This window comes from Adiantum capillus-veneris, chromosome 20 (assembly GCF_014529385.1).
Source record: "Adiantum capillus-veneris isolate H3 chromosome 20, ASM1452938v2, whole genome shotgun sequence".
NCBI lineage: Eukaryota > Viridiplantae > Streptophyta > Polypodiopsida > Polypodiales > Pteridaceae > Adiantum > Adiantum capillus-veneris.
The window spans coordinates 46937800-46958345 of NC_140950.1; the positions used below are offsets into that span (position 1 = coordinate 46937800).

The 20546-nt window shown below is 44.1% G+C and overlaps 1 protein-coding gene across 1 annotated transcript in view; it reads left to right on the top strand.

Annotated features, from left to right (window-relative positions):
- Positions 1 to 17017, top strand: part of LOC147432461 (uncharacterized) — a 77945-nt gene extending 60928 nt beyond the window's left edge. Inside the window, exons 14-20 of the mRNA XM_086492406.1 lie at positions 14565 to 14642; positions 14765 to 14898; positions 14974 to 15076; positions 15299 to 15357; positions 15844 to 15934; positions 16046 to 16154; positions 16333 to 17017. Of these exons, the coding sequence (XP_086348532.1) occupies positions 14565 to 14642; positions 14765 to 14898; positions 14974 to 15076; positions 15299 to 15357; positions 15844 to 15934; positions 16046 to 16154; positions 16333 to 16577 (819 nt within the window). The 3' untranslated portion in view covers positions 16578 to 17017. The remainder of the gene's footprint in view (positions 1 to 14564; positions 14643 to 14764; positions 14899 to 14973; positions 15077 to 15298; positions 15358 to 15843; positions 15935 to 16045; positions 16155 to 16332) is intronic.
- Positions 17018 to 20546: the final 3529 nt, after the last annotated feature.

Here is a 20546-nt window from a genome sequence, read left to right on the forward strand (position 1 = left end):
CGAGAGTTTAAGGAAGGTCGCCACTCGATCAAGTTTGATACTTTTTCAGGATACTCAAATGCTTCGAAGGCTTTGTCTTTTATACAGCAGTTTGACATTGCTTTCGCGGGAGGACGCTATTTAGAGCACTCCAAGATTCAGAGAGCTACCTCTTACCTTAAGGGGAATGCTTGTACTTGGTGGTCCAGGCTTCTTTTAAACAAGATTATGCCAGTTAAATGGCTGAAATTTAAGAAGCTTTTTATTTCTTCTTGGTTGACGCAAGAATATGAGTGAGATGTACGAGCTGCTTGGAACCATCTTCGGATGACCAAGAAAGATACAATCAATGCTTATTGTGAAAGATTATGGAGCTCTTTTCTACCCGCCTCTTCATTCAAGAAGATCTCTTTTAGAGAACAGATTGAGCAGTTCACCTTGGGTCTACCTACAGAGATCCGAGGTCATTGCTTGGAGCAGAAGTCAACTTCTATTCAGGAGTTGATGAGTCATGCGAAGCGGGGCTTTGCCATTCACTCTGGCAGTCTGACCTATCCCATAGATGAGGCCATGACACAACGAGCCGAACAGACTTCTGGGAATGAAAGTAGAAAGAAAAAGGGCAACCCAGAGAAAAAGGATGCACGACCCAAGCTTACTCCTCAAGAGCGAGCTCGATTCATCAAGGAGGGGAAGTGCTTTGGATGCAGAGAATAGGGACATATCTTCGCGAAGTGCCCTAAAAAGGCATAGAAAGAACAAAATGATAAGGACGACGACAGGCCTGAGAGTTTGAGAGCAGCTGAGGAACATGGACGAAAAGGCAAGATGAAAACAGGATTGTGTGGGTACCGATCCCGACACCATGGATGAGAGTACAGAACTTTGCCGAGCTCGGGGCAAAGTGAAAGATCAAGAGGCCCTGATTTTCTTTGATGGAGGAGCCAAGGCCAACTTCATTTCATCGGAATTGGCGGCGCGGCTCGAGATTACTCCCGATCGGATGGGACCACTTGCAGAGGCAGTTCTAGCGGCACCCGGCAGGGACGTAGCCATTACACCTGTCATTGGCAAACTTCGGTTGCATTATCAGGGGTATTTGGGGCATGAGGACTTCTTCATAATGCCTTTGGAGGGTTGTGATGTTCTCTTAGGGATTCCCTGATACCACAAGAATAACGCCGTGGTCGATTATCGGGCGAGAAAAGCGACTTTGACTACAGAAGAAAGACGGATCTTGGAGGATGTGCATCGATTATAGAGCTCTCAACAAAATCACCATCAAGAACAGATTTCCGATTTCCTAGGATCGATGATATACTCGACAAGTTATAGGGATCCTCGTGCTTTAGTAGGATTGACTTGAAGAGTGGATATCATCAGATCTGAATTGCGTCGGGAGACGTCTACAAGACAACCTTTTGGACTACTTTTAGGTTATTTGAGTTTTTGGTGATGCCTTTTGGCTTAACCAATATTCCTGCGACATTTAACCGGATGATGGACAAGATTTTTCGAGAGCACAGACTATTTGTTGGCACTTTCTTTGACGAAATCATTGTTTTCTCCAAGAATGAGGCAGAACACAGAGATCATCTGTTTCAGGTCTCTCAGGCATTATGAGATCACAAGTTAGTGATTAATGCAAAGAAAAGTGAATTTTTCCTACCAGAGGTGCACTTTTTGGGACACATTGTCTCAGCAGCTGGAGTGCAAATGGACCCGGCCAAGATAGAGACTATCCGTGATTGGCCCGATTTGAAGAATGTCCATGAAGTTAGAAGCTTCTTGGGACTGTGTTCGTACTACAGGCGGTTCATACGAAAGTTTGCAGAGGTTGCTTCCCCTTTGCATGTCTTGACACAGAAAGGAGTCCCTTTCTCGTGGGGATCCACAGAGGTGACTGCCTTTCGGACATTGAAAGAGAAATTGACTACGGGACGAGTTTTGACTTTGCCTGACTTGCAGAAGCCATTTGAAGTATATTGTGATGCTTGTGGTCGTAGTCTGGGTGCGGTCTTGATGCAAGAAGGCCATGTCATTGCTTACGAGAGCTGATTGTTCTCTAGGACGGAGATGACAACATAGATATATGAGAAAGAGCTTTCGGCGGTTATCCGTGCTCTTACTCGGCATTACCTACTCGGAGCGGATTTTACTGTCTTTACAGACCATCAGAGTTTGCGCTACTTCTTGTCACAGAAGCAGCTTTCGGAAAAGCAGATGCGGTGGGCGAACATCTTGTCACAGTTTCACTTTCAGATTGTCCATGTGTAGGGACAAAAGAATGTGGTGGCAGATGCTTTGTCTCGGAAGCCGTTGGTTTTGGCTATTTCCGTGATACACTATAGGAGCTTCGAGGATATGGTCGATCAGTATGCCACAGACACAGATTTTGCAGATATTTTCACACGGATACGGGATGGGGAGACAATAGCTGGATACTCCCTTCGGGAAGGCTACTTGATGAGAAAGACTTTGTTGTGCGTTACACAGCCGTTGAGGGAAAAGGTTATGACTGAATGCCACTGTCCACCTTTTACGGGTCACCGCGGCATTGCTACCACCATGAAGGGGGTAGAGAGATACTTCTTTTGGCCGAGACTCAAAAAGGATGTGGAAGAGTTTGTGTGCAGTTGCTTAGTATGTCAGAAGGTCATGTTTGACAGTCATAAGGCACAGGGATTGTTACAGCCTTTACCCATACCCACCCGACCCTCGGAAAGTATTGCGATGGATTTCATTTTTGATCTCCCGAGAACACAGAGTGGTCACGATGGTATCTAGATTGTTATTGACAGATTTAGCAAATAGACTCATTTCATTCCAGTGAAGAAAACAGTCAAGCCGGATCACTTAGTGAGACTGTTTGTGGCCCAGATCTTCAAATTACATGGCATGCCTGAGACGATTGTCTCCGACAGAGACCCTAGATTTAGGAGTTTGTTTTGGAAGGCAATTTGGGAGAACATTGGCACGCGGTTGCAATTCTCGTCATTGTTCCACCCGCAGACTGATGGGCAATCTGAGATTGCAAATTCAGTGGTTCTAGATTTATTGAAGTCTTATATCTCTGATTAGAAGACTCAATGGGAAAAGTACTTACCTTTGGTGGAATTTTCCTACAATAACACGATACACTCTTCGACGGGGAAGGTGCCATTTGAGATCGTTGAAGGTGCTGCGAAGGTTCCACCCTTCCTAAGCACGAAATATAAGATCTTTGATACGGCTTTTGCTAAGGTTCGCAGAAGTCTCAAGAACGACAGAAAAAGGCAGCGGATCTCCATCGTCGCGACATGAAATTGAAGGAGGATGATTGGGTGCTCTTACATTTTGAGAAGGCACGCCTACGAAAGAAATAGGGAAAGGAGAGGCTTTTTCCAAAGCTTAGTATGCGATACTATGGACCTTTCTAGATCACTGAAAAGATAAATGATGTCTCCTTCTGATTGAAACTGCCAGATACTTGGAGGATTCACAATGCATTCCATGTGAGTCTCTTGAAACCTGTTAAGGGTGATGTGCCTGATGATAGGGAGCTTGATGAGCAACCCGAAGTGGAAGAAAACGAGGAGATCCTTGTTCCTGAACACATTTTGGCACATAAGGATACGAAGACTAAAGGTAAAGTTCGAAGGCGGTTCTTGGTTAAGTTCAAGAACTATCCTGCATTGGATGCGAAGTGGATGGAGGAGGAGGACCTAGCAGATACTCCTCATATTGTGAAACTTTACCTTGATGCTTTTGGTTTAGCATAGCCTACTCCAAACGGAACCCAGAAATTCAGCTTGGCCGGAGATCTGGTGCAGTGGGATGCACAAGAGGGGAGTTACTCCGCTTCTTTGTCAACAAATGCCTCGATATTGATACTAAAGTCACTGATGCCTCTTTGAGCTTGAGAGATACTGAGAGCTACAGTATTCTGCTGGATGACTTTAATGAAATGGAATTCCTGATTATTATACTGATTTGTTCTTGACTTGTCTTAAGTGCAGGAACTAATAGACGAAATGACTACAGTCTGATTGATCTCGAATAGACATGGGTGCAATAGGTGTTAGTCAATCGGACATCGATGAGGTCCCGATTGGACCTAGATGTGATTGCTAGCTACATTGCCGATAAATCATGCTCTAAGATCCGAATGAATGTTGAATGTCATGTGATGTCGTCTGATGTGAGTGTCGATTTGGTACATGTGCTAGATGTGTGTTCCTAGTACGTAGGTACTAATAGTCAGTGCCTGCTAAGACGGTTTATGGCTTTTGTCGGTTTTGCAGGCGTAATCGCGGTCGATTACAATGCTTTCAAGAGGGGGGTATGTCACAAAGTGATGACGTGGCTACCGACAGTAGAAACCCTAAAATTCCTGCAAACCCTAATTTCTGCCAGAAACCCTAATTTTGAGAAACCCTAATTTCTGGAAACCCTAACCCTAACTGCTTACTGGAAACCCTAATCAGGCGGGGCAGTGCCACGTGGCAGCAGTGTACGGAGGCTTCTGGAATTTGCGGCGGAAAAAGCGGGCTGGAATAAAAAAGCAGCTAGCGACGCTTATTGCTGGCTTTTTGCTACGCTTTGAGAGTCAGAGAGAGAAAGAGAGAGCATGCTTTATTTTTACTTGCTCTCATTGAGAGAGAGAGAGAATCTGCTTTTGCTTTCAAGCTTTTGGGGCTCTGCTTTTGGGCATCCCTTGTAACATTTAAATATGTGGTGAGGCCCTCACTTCTCAGAGCATCTGGACGCAGAGTCTGAGAGTGAAACCCTAACCGCTCTTGTACTGTGACATTGATTTTTAATACAAAAAGAATACCGAAAGGGGCGCCAGTCTTTGGGGCCAATATCTCTAGGTAGAAACTCCGCCGGGCCAGTGCAAATCTATTGTGATCTGTGAATTGTTTGAAGTGGTTCTTTGGTGCTGTCGCGATTGATTCTTGACTTGGAGTGTCCAAGTCTGTTACACCTGAGCAGATTGACTTGAGGATATGGGGCCCTAGCCATGCTAGAGAGACACTGTCACCATGCACAGTTCCAACAGCCCAACGAAGGGGTGGCTATTTCACTTTGGTCACCCCAACATTGATGTAGGTAGCAACACTATGGGCCCAAGGCTTAGCTGCTCATTGGTGGGATCAGTTCAAGCAACCCTCAGGCCACTATGATGTCGAGGACGATACACAGCGAACCCTGAGTCCCACATGATATGGTTAGAGTTGATTTTGCTGCACCACCTATGCTGTTCACTGTTCCATATCATCTATCTCATAGATAGATTGAGAGAGAGATCCCTGGACTGCCTCTCACGTGATGCAACTTTCTAAGGCAGGAGACAAAGGATCATGGTATGCATAGGTGATACAGTGGTTAAGACAACATGGGTTAGATATTGACAGTTCACCACCATAGTATCACCTAGGCAGCCCCTACGGCCACCAAAGATGCTATACTAGGAGATTATGTAGACTATGTAGAGAGGAGGTAGGGAGTGAAGCATTATATATATTCTATCCTATTTGGCGAGCCACCCTCTCCTAGCTTCTGGCTTTAGTTCAAATACCACAATTGTACATTGGTTTGTCCTCGTCATCCCTCAGAACACGTTAATACCACAAATGTTGTGTCATATAAAGCCAGAGACAAAGTTACATCACATTTGTCATTTGAAGGTATACTATGAGATACGAGGCCACTTTCATTGTTTGTTCAGAGAGGCCTTTGGACCGTTGGCTACGGTCATGAGATTTCAGGATCTGAGATGCCTCTGGTTGTTTTTGCTAAAGCTGTGCAGACATGGGGAGAGTCTCTTGAGGAGATCAGGCAGTGGGAGACATTCTCAGAGGGAGATCGCTCAGTGCGTTAGAGCAGGGACTCGGCAATCAGATGAGCAAGCTTCACAATAGACTTCAGAGTCCACCTATACTAGAGGTATATTAGTTGATAGAGCCGTTGAGCTCAGGAGAGCTAGACGCCCACGTCTACGAGGGCGACCACGACATCGACGGAGGCTCCATCAGAAGATGAGGACTATTCTAGCACGACATGTGAGACGTCCAATACGACTATTTACGAAGGCGGACATTGACGATGCTCTTCGGTGACCGATGCAATACTTCCTCGGACAATGCCTGATGTCGGACATTGATGATGATGATGATTTGAGCTTTTCACTTTACTTCATTTGTATCTGTTTGGTCTCATAGGTCTTTTGGCCTTTTGAAGACGTTTAATATAACATTTCATTTCTCTCTCTCTGTTCTTTGTTTATAGTTTTCTTTGTTTGTACCCAGACTTGGTACTAGACTCATCATTGTAATCAGTTGGTCTCATAGGTCATTTTGGCCTTTTGTAGACGTTAATATATCATTTCATTTCATTTCTCTCTCTCTCTCTCTCTCTCTCTCTCTCTCTCTCTCTCTCTCTCTCTCTCTCTCTCTCTCTATTCTTGAGCAGCAACTGAGTAGATGGGCAGAGAGTGAGGGGATACGCGCAGCCGGCGGGCAGGCAGGTTTCAGGAGGTTTTTCTACTCTTGACCATATCTTGACACTCAGAGCCATCATCGAGGAGGGCAGATCGCATGGGAGACGGATCTATTGTAGCTTTGTGGATTTCCACAAAGCATTTGACACAGTGCCCAGAGCTAGATTGATGCGTAGATTACATCAGATGGGAGTACCCACAGAGCTCATTTGGGGGGTCATGGCATTATACAGGTCAGTAGTGGGGCATGTATGCACCCACAGGGTCTATCCACACCGGTTTACTCCACTATTGGGGTGAAACAGGGCTACCCTCTCTCTCCTACTCTATTTGGTATGTATGTGGATGAGGTTTCTGACTACATTGAGAGAGATGGTGATAGAGGTGTATAGGTGGCAGGGATATGGATTCCACTATTGTTATATGCTGATGATATTGTGTTGATCTCGGACTCTCCGGAGGGGATGCAACGTCACTTGGATGCTTTGCATAGGTTTGCCCAGGAAAGTGGTTTGTCCGTCAACCTTGGTAACACCAAGGTCATGGTATTTAATACCACCCCACAGTGAATCAGGAGGTCAGCGCCCGCATTCACATACGGCCAGGAGAAGGTGGAGTATACAGATGCTTACACTTAGCTTGGAGTGGTTTTTAGTGGGCCAGCATTTTCATAGAGGAGGGCAGCAGAGACTAGATTGACCAGAGCCCATGCAGCATTGGGTAGATTGGAAAGGATGTGTTCACAGGTTCAGTTTCAGGAGCCTCGGAAGAAGCTCTAGCTCTGTGACACTTTGGTGGCTTCTGCATTGCTTTATGGAGCTGAGTTTTGGGGACCTTCACTGGATCATCACGGGAGGACAGGCTGCAGTGATGGATGGGGGGACATGGAGAAGCCTCTGGTCTCTATGATCTCGCGGCTCATTAGAGCCAAGGCTTCAATACCATGTGCTATTGTACGAGCAGAGCTAGCTGCCCCCCCACTAGTGGTTGAGGCGCTCACAAGATCTGTCTCCTTCATACACCGCATGTGGGAACTTCCCGGAGATAGATATGCACGCCTTGCACTTGAGTCATCTTGACAGTTAGCCATGCAAGGAGATACAACATGTTGGTATGGGGAGGTGACATCATGGTTTCAGGCGCATGGGTTCAACATAGACAGATTGCCTCCCTTCCAATACTCACGGGATGCGCCCTCTCTGACTCTTACACAGTTCGAGATCACCAGGCTCATTCGCCAGGACTTGACTCAGCTAGACACCAAGAGGATATGGATACAACCAGCACAGGAGGTGGGCGCAAATATGGCTTTCTACAGAGAGCATCTCCTCCAGCTTATGGAGGATGGTTTTGTGACGAAGCCTAGATACATGGACACCCACTTGTCTGATGGGATACAATGTGCTATTGGCCAGATACACACATCTTCACACCAGTTGCGGATCCAGACTGGGAGATACAGCGGAGTACCAGTAGAGGCCAGGACATGCCCCCTGTGTGACATCGAGCCTGAGATAGAGTAGAGTTGCACTACACATGCCACTGCCTTGTCTACCACGAGATACGACGCCGCTTCCATTGCTTGTTCAGAGAGGGCTTTGGACCATTCTCTAGAGTCATGCGGTACGAGGATCAGAGATGCCTGGGTCTGTTTTTGCTCGAGCTGCGCAGACACAGAGAGAGCCTGATGAGAGGAGAGGCTAGCTAGTCTCAGAGACATATCACAGACTTCTTTAGAGCTGCCATTGGACACTCGGAGGAGTTACTACCACAGCAGAGCTCGTCACCTTACACCAAAGGCACACTGATCGACCGAGCGACTGAGCTAGGGAGATCTAGACACCCACGACTACGGAGGACTACACAACATCGACGGAGGCTGCATGAGAGGATTCGGATCACTTTGGCTTGACATGCACGACGTTCGGTCAGACTACTGACCATGGAGGAGATTGATGAGATTCGCCAGCGACCCATGCTGGATCTCCTGTGATCTAGCTATCCCAGCTAGATGTTTAGCTGCTTAGTTCACACCTAGCAGTTTAGGATTCCATAGTATTTTATTTTGTCATTTTGTCATTTTGTCATCTTGTTACTCTGACTTTGTATCAGATCCACCACATTGTAACTTTCTGGTCTCATAGGTCACTTTGGCCTTTTGAAGACATTAATAAAACATTTCATTTCATTTCATTTCTCACTCTCACACACACACACACGCATGAAGGGGATCGGGGAGCACCACAGACGGAGAGTGAGAGAGAGAGGAGACACACGACACACAGATATAGGTGGGGAGACTCAAAAGAGTGAGCAGCCCCCTATACACTTATGCTATGTATAAGGTATACAAGTCAGTGGGCGCCCAGACTCTGGGCGGCCGGGCAAGGCACAGACGCCTATACCCCAACAACCTCCCACTTAAAGGCGACTGTGCCTTTAAGCAAGAGAACCTAGTCTAAAGACTACAAAAGGCGAGAGAAAACCGCTCTCAATCGATGCCCATTGGCTGGCTGTGATCGTGTGCATCCGGCTGTCCTGCTCCCGTGTAAGTCCATACACCACCAGACGTACCGCACACGTACTGCAAGTATGTATGCAATACCTGCATATCTCCCTCGTGCACTATGCCATCATCAGTCAACAAACGACTGACAACCCCAACTGCAAATGCTCCCACTGCAGCTGCGATATCCGGTCTCAAGATCAACATCTCATACATGAGACCACCGAATGCCGATGCAATGCTAGCGGGCCCTGCTATCTCTACGGAGCATGCATCAACATATATATCCCTGGCAATAGGCATCTCTGACTGACAAGGCGTGTCAGACACATGCATCTCCTGACTGTCCGCAAAAGACGCATCACCCTGTCGTGCAACCTCAGAGCAAACCAGCTGCTCTAGGTGTCTGCTGGAAGACATATCCTGCACAACTATATCCCCATGCTCACTGTCGAGCATAGAAAGGAATGACTGCATAATCGCTGACATCTCAGCCTCCTCTGCAATCATCCACTGCAAACATGACCACTCAATCTGCTGTGACTCACTAGAGCTCTCATGCTCTAACTCCGTATGCATAGACTCTTGCACAACGTCCTCCTGTCGTGACTCACTAGAGCAAGACCGCTCTACCTGTCTATCCTGCATAGAAGTATCTCGCACAACTGACTCTCTGCTTTGCTCAGTCACTAGCAAAGCATGCATGTCTGACTCTTTCACCTCTCTGTGTGACTGCTCATGTCGTGCCCCAACTGTGTGCACAACGAGCTCACTACTCTGCACTCCATGCAAAGCATCCTGCAACCCACAAGCAAAAGAGACTCGCCTGCTCTCTCGCTCTCTACCTGGCTGCGTGATCACAGAGACAACACCGTCTCTCGCGTGATCCACATGCAATGGGTAACGTGTACGACACCTCTCGCAATCACTAGCGAACCCAGATGCATCACAAAATCTTGCTCTCGTAGCGAAATCTGACATCCACAATCTCTAAGTTGACCAATCGAGATCAAACTCACTGTCAAATCTGGTACATAGCGCACATGTCATAACAAGTAAAATGCACCACTCGGTAATGACAGTCTCACATCTCCTGCACCTGCTATCGCATGCACCGATCCATCGGTCAAACGTACACTGCCAAGCATCCCGCTAGAATAGCTACAAAACCATGCACCATGCGGCGTGACATGAAACATAGCATCTGCGTCTAGCAACCATTGCGAAGGGAGTGCACTATCCACATGTATAGCATCTCGTGCATAGCTCGAGGTAAAAGTGACAACCCCGTCACTAGTATACTCCGACACTACATGTGCCTCAACTGTCAAAGCAACTGAGTCCATGGCATCACTACATACATCTCTGAGACTGCCATGTCTCCTACGATGTCGCATACGACGAAAACAGCGCCGTCTAACGTGTCCAGAATGACCATAATACCAACATGTCACCTGTCGGCGTGCTCGTGAATGTACATGTCTCACACGAGTCCGTGATGACTCAGATCTATTATACATATCATGTAATCTGCGCCAAAGTGCTCTCGAAGTAGTCTCATACATAACAAGAGCATATACAGATTCCGCAAGGTGCAAAGAGAGCGTAGATAGTGCCATCTCCTCTAGCTCTTGCCACTGATCGTCAGACATGTTTGAAGGTCTAGCTGCATCACCACTCAATGGTCGATGCAACCCTCGTTGTGTCAATGCATCAAGCATACACTCTCTCCATGCCGCAAAGTCTGACCCATCAAACATGCGCATCTGTGAGAGGTCACAATCTGATCGAGCACCTGTCTCTGCCATGAGCACAATGTAGCAAACTAGAAAGCAAAACCACCTCACCAACAACACCTGGAAACTGTCTACAAATATGGCCAGAAACACAACGTAAAACCTGTGAGACACACTCCAAAATAGAGCTTTCGCAATGTCAATACAAGCCTCGCATGCTCTAGTATCACACTGCAATCTGTGAGCTAATCACCAAGCCCACACTGTGCGGTATCGATGCATACACACGCACAAGTCTCCCACCTGTAGAGAACACTGCACGCAAATGCTGAGTGCAACCCGCAATCTCTACCTAGATCACATAAATGATACGCATAAAACTCCTGGGAAAATTTCGCCAGAGTTTCGACGCACAATGGCTGTCAACACAAAATAACCATTGTCCTGCAAGCTCAATACAATGAGCAATCAATGCGCATCAAACTACACTCAACATACATGCATAAGCTCTGCAAAACTATGGCAAACAATGCTCGAGATCACAAGACTCTCCCACCCGAGAGCAAACCATCGTCTCAAGCAAAGAAAGATACACAATTCCTCACTCTTGCGAGAGTGGATACAAAAACACAAAACTGTGTCCAAACTGACAAAACCTGTCAAAGTGAGAGTAAACACTCGATCACAAACTATGGCGAGAATCTGGGAAAAATTCGACAGAATTTCCCCTGAAAACTGAGCAAAAATCTCAAGTACAATCTCTACCATAAACCATAACACTACTCAATGCCAATGAGTAGAAATGCCAAAATGGCTCCACATTTTCACATACAATGGCAATCCGCACTCAACGTACATCAACGGAGTGACCGCGCATAAGCAAGCGCCAAAAGATTTGCAATCCGGAAACTTATTCAATGCGAAAACAATGCTCTCAAGAGAGCTCACCGGCACTTGAAAGTGCTCGTCAAAATGCATGTATAATGGGCATCAACCATGCGCCATAACCATATGCAAACCATCCGCAAAGACCATGAATCCAAGCACAAAATCACTTCCAAAGTATTCTGTGAAAACCAGTGAAAGAAGCTCCACCTGTGCGCTCCAAAAACCTGCGTCTCTCAAGAGACCGCTTCGGTGGTGTGTAAACGCCTCCGTACTTCGTTGCCCAAGTCTACCAAAAAAACCCTCAAACCACAAGCTTAACACAAGCTGCAATTGCATCTTCATCTCAGAATTTATGCACTCAACATCAAGCATCTCCCGTGCTTCCAAAAGTGCATCAAACTCGCACACAATGCGACAACAGAAAATCTGGAATTTTTGTATACAGTCAGTCTGAGCTGAATATCAGCAAAACGGTGAGGAATTTGCAAAAAGTTTCTTCTGCAAAGTTGTAGACCACGTCGAAACGGATGGGCTTTGCGGACAGAATTCTCAGATCTGCATTCTACAAGGAGAAAACGAATCTGAAAACAGTGCTGCTGCGCACACAGTTTTAGGGCAGCACCTTCACTTACACACAATCTTCCACACTCCTTTTTGAGCTTCCACAAGAGCATACATCACTCTCAACTGAGCTCACAAGCTCCCATTGCATTCTCACAAAGCTTCCAAGCTTTCTTAATCTCTCTACCGTCGAGAGCGAGCGAGCTATCGCCTCGAAGCTCTCAAAGCCGTCGTGCTCTCCGCGGTCACCATAGCTCTGATACCAATTGAAGGGGATCGGGGAGCACCACAGACGGAGAGAGAGAGAGAGAAGGAGACACACGACACACAGATATGGGTGGGGAGACTCAAAAGAGTGAGCAGCCCCCTATACACTTATGCTATGTATAAGGTATACAAGTCAGTGGGCGCCCAGACTCTGGGCGGCCGGGCAAGGCACAGACGCCTATACCCCAACAACGCACACACACGCGCGCGCGCGCACACACACACACACACACACACACACTTATTTTTTTAGAAAATGTCGGATTACTGATAGGAAACCTCAAATCGAGGAAAACCCATAGAAAATATTACAAGCAGTAAATTAGAAACAGTTAAAGAAGAGCTCATACTAAAGAGAGGGGAGCTCATCCAAGTCATAGGCAACTTTAAGAGACTGTCGAAGAGACGTTTTGAAGAAGGGTACATATTCCACTTGAATCTGCTGAAACATGAGGAAATTATGTGCTCTCCACACGGTCCATAGTGTCCAAAATCCAACCCAGTCGAAAAAGCCTGCATATGGCTTAAGCAGTGGCAGAAGCACTCCAAAAAGCCAGGAATATCAACCAAAAGATATTTCAGGGAAACGCATGTGAAGAGATGTAGTTTTGTATGAGAACAAGACCACAATAAATGTGGAATATTCTCAATATTGGCACCACAAGGGACACATCGTGAGGAAGCTAATCTTCTGGAATGCAGTAACCTGTCAATTGGGGGAACCCCAATGATGCATCTCCACTTAGACAATCGCTCCTTTAAAGGAAGCGTAGCGTGCCACACTTTCAAAACTTTATTCCGCCATCATGTAGCACCTTTGTCCATATGCCATAGCTTATTACAAGGTTCATGTATCTAGGGAGATGACTGCACATGACAATACACCTTCACAGATATAGAGAGGATCAAAGAACCAACATAATGCGAGTCACAAATGCGATCCTCAGCAACAAGTGGGGGAATGGGAGATATGGAATCAACGAGATCCTTAATTGTGTGCCACATGTGTCTATAATGCATTCCAAGACCAAAGGTTAGAGCAGCCTCTCTAAATTAGAGCACCTGTCCATCAGCGTCAATCACATCCGATATCCTTTCAATACCTTTCCGGTAGAGGAAGTAAGCCCATCTTGGAGACCATTGAACAAGAGTCTGATCAAAAGCCCGACCCCAATGCAAACTCTTTATTCTGAGTGAGTTGCCACTCACATCATCTCGACTGTGCCCGATGAAGCTCTCTTTGGCCTCTAGGAGACCCACAAAAAATTTTCCTTTCTCTCTTTCAATCGTTCTTTGTTTCTTTCTTTCTGGTGCATGCCTATGACTGCGAGTGTTTGCCATGTATGCTTCTCCATTGTGGTATCCATCTTCAAAATAATATACTAGAGATGATTGACAAGCTACCAAGTGGGAGAGCTCAGGATAAATGAGAGCCTCATCGCAAGATCATTTTTTCATATCATGTGATAATTTGGCCACCACAGCTTAATCTCATGCTAAATAGAGCCATATGTGAAAGATTCCTAGCAGCTTTGTGTGGGCTGTGTTTCTGTGGATAATTGAGGATAGACTGGCATGAGGATAAATAGTTTTTGGGTTTTTTGGAGCAGTGCACAAACAGATCAAGCTTCTGGTATGACATAGGGGGTCAGAGAGAACACTTAATGTGCAGCCATGTGGGAGATCAGCTTTCCTTATGATAGCAAAAGAGTAAACTGATAGTTCCATTCGAGATTGCAGCGGAGAAGTTGGTGCAACAAAATTGGTTAGCCATTTTGTGTCAATAATTTTCTTACACAAGACGGGAGCATCCTAATTGAGATTCCTGCAATTGGCATATCTACCTCATACAGGTTGCAGTAAACTTTCAGAGACACATCAAGAAGACAACTTTTATCCAAGCCTGGTTCCTGATGTCCATTTTGTGAATGCCCAGTGATTTCATACTCGTGTATATTTATGTGCTTTGTTCCCATGTCAACATGCTGTGCATGTACAAAAGTAAGCTGGATACATCTAGGTATATTATGAATGTGTTTAAGCATTTGGATCAGGCATACTTGGTCAACACACATCTAGATGTATTTATGATGTCAAGCTTCAAATCTTTACTCCTTTGTTGACACCTTTCGTTTTGACGTGACAGCTGCATAAAGAGAAAGCAGCGAAACGTGTTTTGTTTTCGTTCAAAGAAGGAGAAATTAATTTCGCACCAACATTTAAGGTAATAATTCGTGTAAGATGTAGCTTGTAATTTTTCAGAATGTGAAAAGCTAGTAGCATTTAAATTAGGGTGTTATCTCACGATTTTGAACTGGTTGATGTTATTAATTTGATTGCAAATAGATGAGAAGAGACACAGAGGATGCATATGACATGAAACGAGTTCCTGCTTGGTGTGATAGAATTTTGTGGTCCTCACTGCCTGGGTGTACAATGGAGCAGCTTTCTTATACCTCATCTCCCAGTGTTTCCTCAAGGCATGCTCTTCTGCCTCTGTTCAACATTCATTTTATATTGAATATCAAATGCTAAGAGAATTCCCTTTGAAATAGTGATCACAAACCTGTTGCTGCAACTTTTTCACTAAAAGCGTATGCGCTACCATGCAACTGTCTAGACAATTTGGATGAAGAAGACAAGAGATGGCATGTTCGGGTAAATAATGATTATGTACATTGTAAACTGTTCGTTGCCGGACGCTTTCTCACGGTGCTCAATGTATTGCATGTTATGAGTGCACACCTCACTTTTGTATCTACACGAGTCAGTGAATGGAAGGGTCAAGTGTTGCTCCCCACCCTGAAGGCCTAATGTGTAGGCTTGAAATGTGTCCTGTTTCATAGGATTGATCATATTTTGTTTGCTCAAATTTGCTAGTTTACAGTACTCCGGGCAAGAAATTTGCGGGCTTCAGACGTGTGCGGATATTCTGATCCGTAAGTACATTAATTGCTTTGTCTACACTTTCTTCTTAGATATGTGGCTATCTTTGCTGTTTAGAAAGCCTGTCAGTCAAAGGGTAACTTCTTGTCATAAGCAGTTAGTGCTGTAAGGGAAGCGTTGGATATATGCCTTAAAGTTAGTGTAATGAGATACACCAATAAGGTCCCACGCCAAACGTGATTGATGTTCTGTATCATTCATTGACAAGCTCTGTAGGTGGCCAGCATCATGACCTAGGGCTGCAAAATGGATTTTGCATCCATCAGTTACTGGTGGCAATGGCCAATGGTGTGCTGAGAGTGTTTTCTCCTTCTGAGTTGGAGATAATAGGGCCTCAATAAACATGGAGCATTGCAAGGGTTCAAGATGAGATTGAAATGTAGCATTCTGCATGGCTAAGCTCCGCATTATTTGCTTCACCTGCTGAGGTCGATGTTCAAGACTCTTGAAGTACGAGTCTGACATGCTAACATTGTCAGGTATGTCTCATTTCTTGGCCCAAACCTTTTTGAGGAGGTTCGCACTGCTGTGAGACTCCAGAACTTGAATCCTGTCTGGAACCCATTAAAGGTGAACGGTTGATCTACAGCAAACATCTTATGCCCAAAACCAATCACAATTGTATCTGGCATGGGCAGGCCAGTAATTGTTGGCATTGAATGAATATGGTTCTGATGTCAGGACCTTCCAACAATTGTCCTCAACACCTTTGCAATAGAACGCCTGGAGAAGGAATACCTTATGGTTCGAGTAGTCGACTACAACAAAAAATCAACTGATGACACGCTTGGTAAGTGTAAACTACCTGCCTTTGAGCCGTTTATTTATGCAGAAGCTGTTGATGCACATCATCGGTATTGTACAGGCATTCTTTTAAACCAAACACACTGTACTTTGATGCTCTTTGAATGTAACGAGGTGCTGTTTGAGTGGCGAAGCACCTGAATTTTCTTTGGCTGTGAGTGTAGGATATGGTGTGATTCCTTTAGCGGGTGCAGTGACTGCGTTCAGGTGCAAGGGGACAGCAGATTTTGTTGTAGAGCTTTCACACCGTGGATGCCCGGCTGGAACTCTTGAGGGGACACTCAAATTGACATGGGAGAGGAATGTAGCAAAGAGAAGGTTCAAGCTGGCTAACGGTTTTTCAGGAAGATCTGGGAGTATGAAGCATCAGCTGAAAAGAAGAGTATTTTCAAGTCGCCTATTTCAATAGGATTAAATGCGAATCAGTTTCAAGAGTCATTAACCTCCCAAAGGATTTTTTCCAGTTACATTTAGATATACGCATACAACTGTTATGTTAATAGACAATTGAAGTCTTCACCCTCACCATGAATGAATGTATCTCAAAAAGGCCAAGTTTGAGCTGTTTAATACAGATAATAATGAAGTGGTGCTTGGCATTTGCTGCGTGAATGCTGCTGGAAATCGAATCAATTGCGAGCTTCAAAAAGCTTAATCAATGTCGCAGTAAATGATTGTACAACATCTTCTTCTACTCCCAAGGAAGATCCATGAAATTTTGATATGTAATGGGCCAGAGCTAATATGAAAAGACCCATAGAAGTGAAGATTTGTTTCTTTATATTTTTGCCCCAAACTGGGTAATAACGGTTTGAATACTACTTCAGCTACAGCCTTTGGCAGGAGGAACATGGATGTTCGGATTGGCATAAGTTTTCTGTTGTCAAGCATGCTTTAAGTGGTGCTTTTGATTTCTGGGCAGTAATGTTGTTTTTCTGTCTTTTCCGCGAGCTTCATGCCATGCACAATGTTCTTTAGGCCTTGATTTATAGGAAGGATTTGAGGACTATAGAGATCTTCCTAATCTTTTTGCAGGTATATGCTGTGGATCCAAGGGAAGATTGTCAACCAGTTAATATACTGTGTTCCTAACATGCCTAACATGTTTATTCGGGCCTACCTTTGTGCTGATTGTTATAGATGTGGTATACATGCTAAACGTGGTCGACATTTGTGAGTCTGCATTTCTTTCGGTGCTTTCTGTGGCAAAACATCGGAGCCGGTGTTTAGAAAAAGTGTCTCAGCCTACTTCATGTAACTTGAAAATTCAATAGGAGCAAGAGGAAAAGGAAAATTACCCCTAAAATCTGAAAAAAATTTGTGTAAACATGCAAAAAAATAGCTAGAATTACTACAATCTTCCCTGTGAAAAAGCATACAAAGAAACTGTGGAAAAGGAATTTTACTGAATACTGATTGGAGCCACTCTCTCCTTCCTGAGATGGGATCCGCCTTTGAGCTTTACATCATTAACTGCATCTCGACCCTTATTGCTCTTCAACTGAAATCCTCCTAGCCCAATAATCCGTGCCGATGTTCTTATGGTGCCAAGGCATCCCTTGACATTACATCACACCCTTCCAATGGCATAATGTTGAAGTCCTCGTGTCCTAAGTAACCCTTACAATTGTGTCCAGAAAAGGAAGATTTGCAGATTTTAACACAAAATGTTGGGAGGCTATGCATGCTTTGTTTGTGGGTTCTCCGCCATTTCATCATGGTTCTCTATTTTCTCCCCATTCCTATTTTTCTCCCAATTTTTTTGGTTCATAATCTACAGGTTGATGGGATCTTCAAAATCAAATATCTCATCTTGGAGGCTATGCATGTTGGGAATCAAATTCCCCCACTTAAAGCCCCATAATATAAAATGACCCTAGATAAGATAAAGAGTGGAATGGCTTTGTTTGTGGGCTCTCCTCCATCTCATCATGGGCCTCTATTTTCTTCCCATCCTTATTCCTATTTTTCTCCCTATCTGTCCTCTTTTGTGTGGCTATCTATCTCAGGCTTGGCATAATTTGAATCTCTAGGTAGGAAAAGGCATAGAGCAAAGGGGATCGTGTGTGAGTCAAAAAGGCGGATTCTCATCCACATGTTTTTGTCTCTTACTTTTGTCTATTTTTAGTATCAAACTAAATGACGTGTACTTTTCCATCCTCACTGTCAAAACAAGGTAAGATTTTTGTGATGGCCTTTTAAAATGGACTATTTAAGTTTTGAAGAAGAGAAACACAAATGATATCACATTAATTCTATTTTATGGTTCAAAAAAAACGAATGAGATGTGCAAAAGACAAGTAGGCTCAAAAAGAGAACCAAAAGGGACCAATAAAATTATTGAGAGATTCAACTACCTTCATTATAGCCACAACCAACATAGACATAATGACATATCCTTCTTCATCACAGAATTGGGATAGATTGGTCTCATTGAATCAATTATCATTGTTGTGAGTCCACTGTGAGGCTTTGAGTCCACTCAAATGGCTCAAATAAGAAAATTGGAAAGAGATTTTATGGATGATACTTATACTTTGGAACCTTTTTGAGAACATCTGTTTCAAGCTTCCATACTTGGATGCTCCACATTTATGCAATCGTTTCTTAGTGTTTAACCATTGTGAAACTTTAGTAACATCTATGGATTGAGAGCCAACTCTTCAGTGACCCCAACCTTACATGATCTTGATCCATAAATGGTCTTCCTAATATAACATCATAATTTCACAGCTTGCAAAAGAATACTAGATCAAAAGAGTGTCCCATAAGTGTTAGTGAGTTGCTGCGATGGATGTTCATAGCATATCTATCAGGCACTAACACATACAATGCCAATACTCACGGAGTCGACCTGAATGGGTCACAAAGATGTGTTGGAGTGTCAATCACAATGGAGTGAAGATATGCAAAAAGATACCCTAGAGCAATCAGAAATAAACAATCAATAACTAAATGTGAGGCATATAGTCCATCTTCACACCAACGAATCACTCTTATGTTTTTTCGGTCATATGACCTTTTGGATTCTCAAAACTCAAGGAGATGATAGGCTAGGGTTGTCAAAACAGACATTGACCATTAAATCCTAATTTTGAAAGCAGAATTCACGATCCTTCATTCTACATGTTATTAAAAAATGCACAATAATGATTTAACAGCTTCCCCTTAAACTAAGAATCACTCTCTAGATTGTAGGATATGATTACAAACTAGCTTTGCTCACTTCAATGATTCATCGTACAAAGAGTTCACTGTTTAAGAGGTTATGTTACTTATACCTCAGGATACTAAAAAAGTACTCTAAACTCAGTTCACATGGATAATATTAAATAAGGTAGAACAAATCCAATTACATCATAATCTAGTGAGCTCTATCTATATCTACAATCCATGTAATCAAAATAAGGTGAAACAAATCCAACTACATCATAATCGTATGTTATTTTTTTTCTAAGAAAGATTGTCTTGATGTCGATTTGGTAATGGTTGAAGGGTTGTCTTAATGAACTTGTGATGGAAATTATAACAAGGAACTTTGTGTATGAACAATCATGTGGTAGTAATTAAAAAAAAAGTGCGGGGTGGAAAGTGGGGACTGGCTCAGGTTGCCAGTCAAGAATGGGCGGTCTTGATTAGTCAAGAAACTCTCCGCTCTTCATTGAATAGAAGAAGCGAAACTAAACACTCATTATGCCAAGAGTCGAGAAGTCCCAATTATACATGCCTCTCAAAATTATGGGGAAAAAGGCATTTAAGGTTTCTCTTTTTTGGAAGGTGAGAATTATGAACATCAGAATATTGTGTTAGTTCATGCTTTCCCTGCGAGACATGGCTAAGACCCCTTTTCAATGGCTCGGACTCAAGTTACTTGGTGACGAGAGTCTGTCCATTAAAAATCTTGTCTATCTGGCTATGATTTTCTCAATCGATTAGGGCCTAGTGACCTGTCAGGTACCCTCCTTTTGCCAAATGGATATGGTAATGGGGTGGGGAACTCATACGTGGTATCAGAGCTAGGTTACGATCCTGCGACCTGTGGTTTATGGACCCACCATGCTTCCACTGCGAGTTCTCTTAGGTACTGTGAGGTCCCCACCCCGTCGCCATATCCATTTGGCAAAAGGAGGGTACCTGACAGGTCGGTAGACCCTAATCGATTGAGAAAAGCATAGTCACATAGGCAAGATTTCTAATGGAGACTCTCGTCACCAAGTAACTTGAGTCCGAGCCATTGAAAAGGGGTCCTAGCTCTGTTTCGCACGGAAAACATGAACTAACACAATATTTTGACGTTCTTAACCCTCACGTTCCAAAAGAGAGAAACCCCAAATGTCTTTTTTTCTCATAATTTTGAGAGGCACGTACAATTGAGACT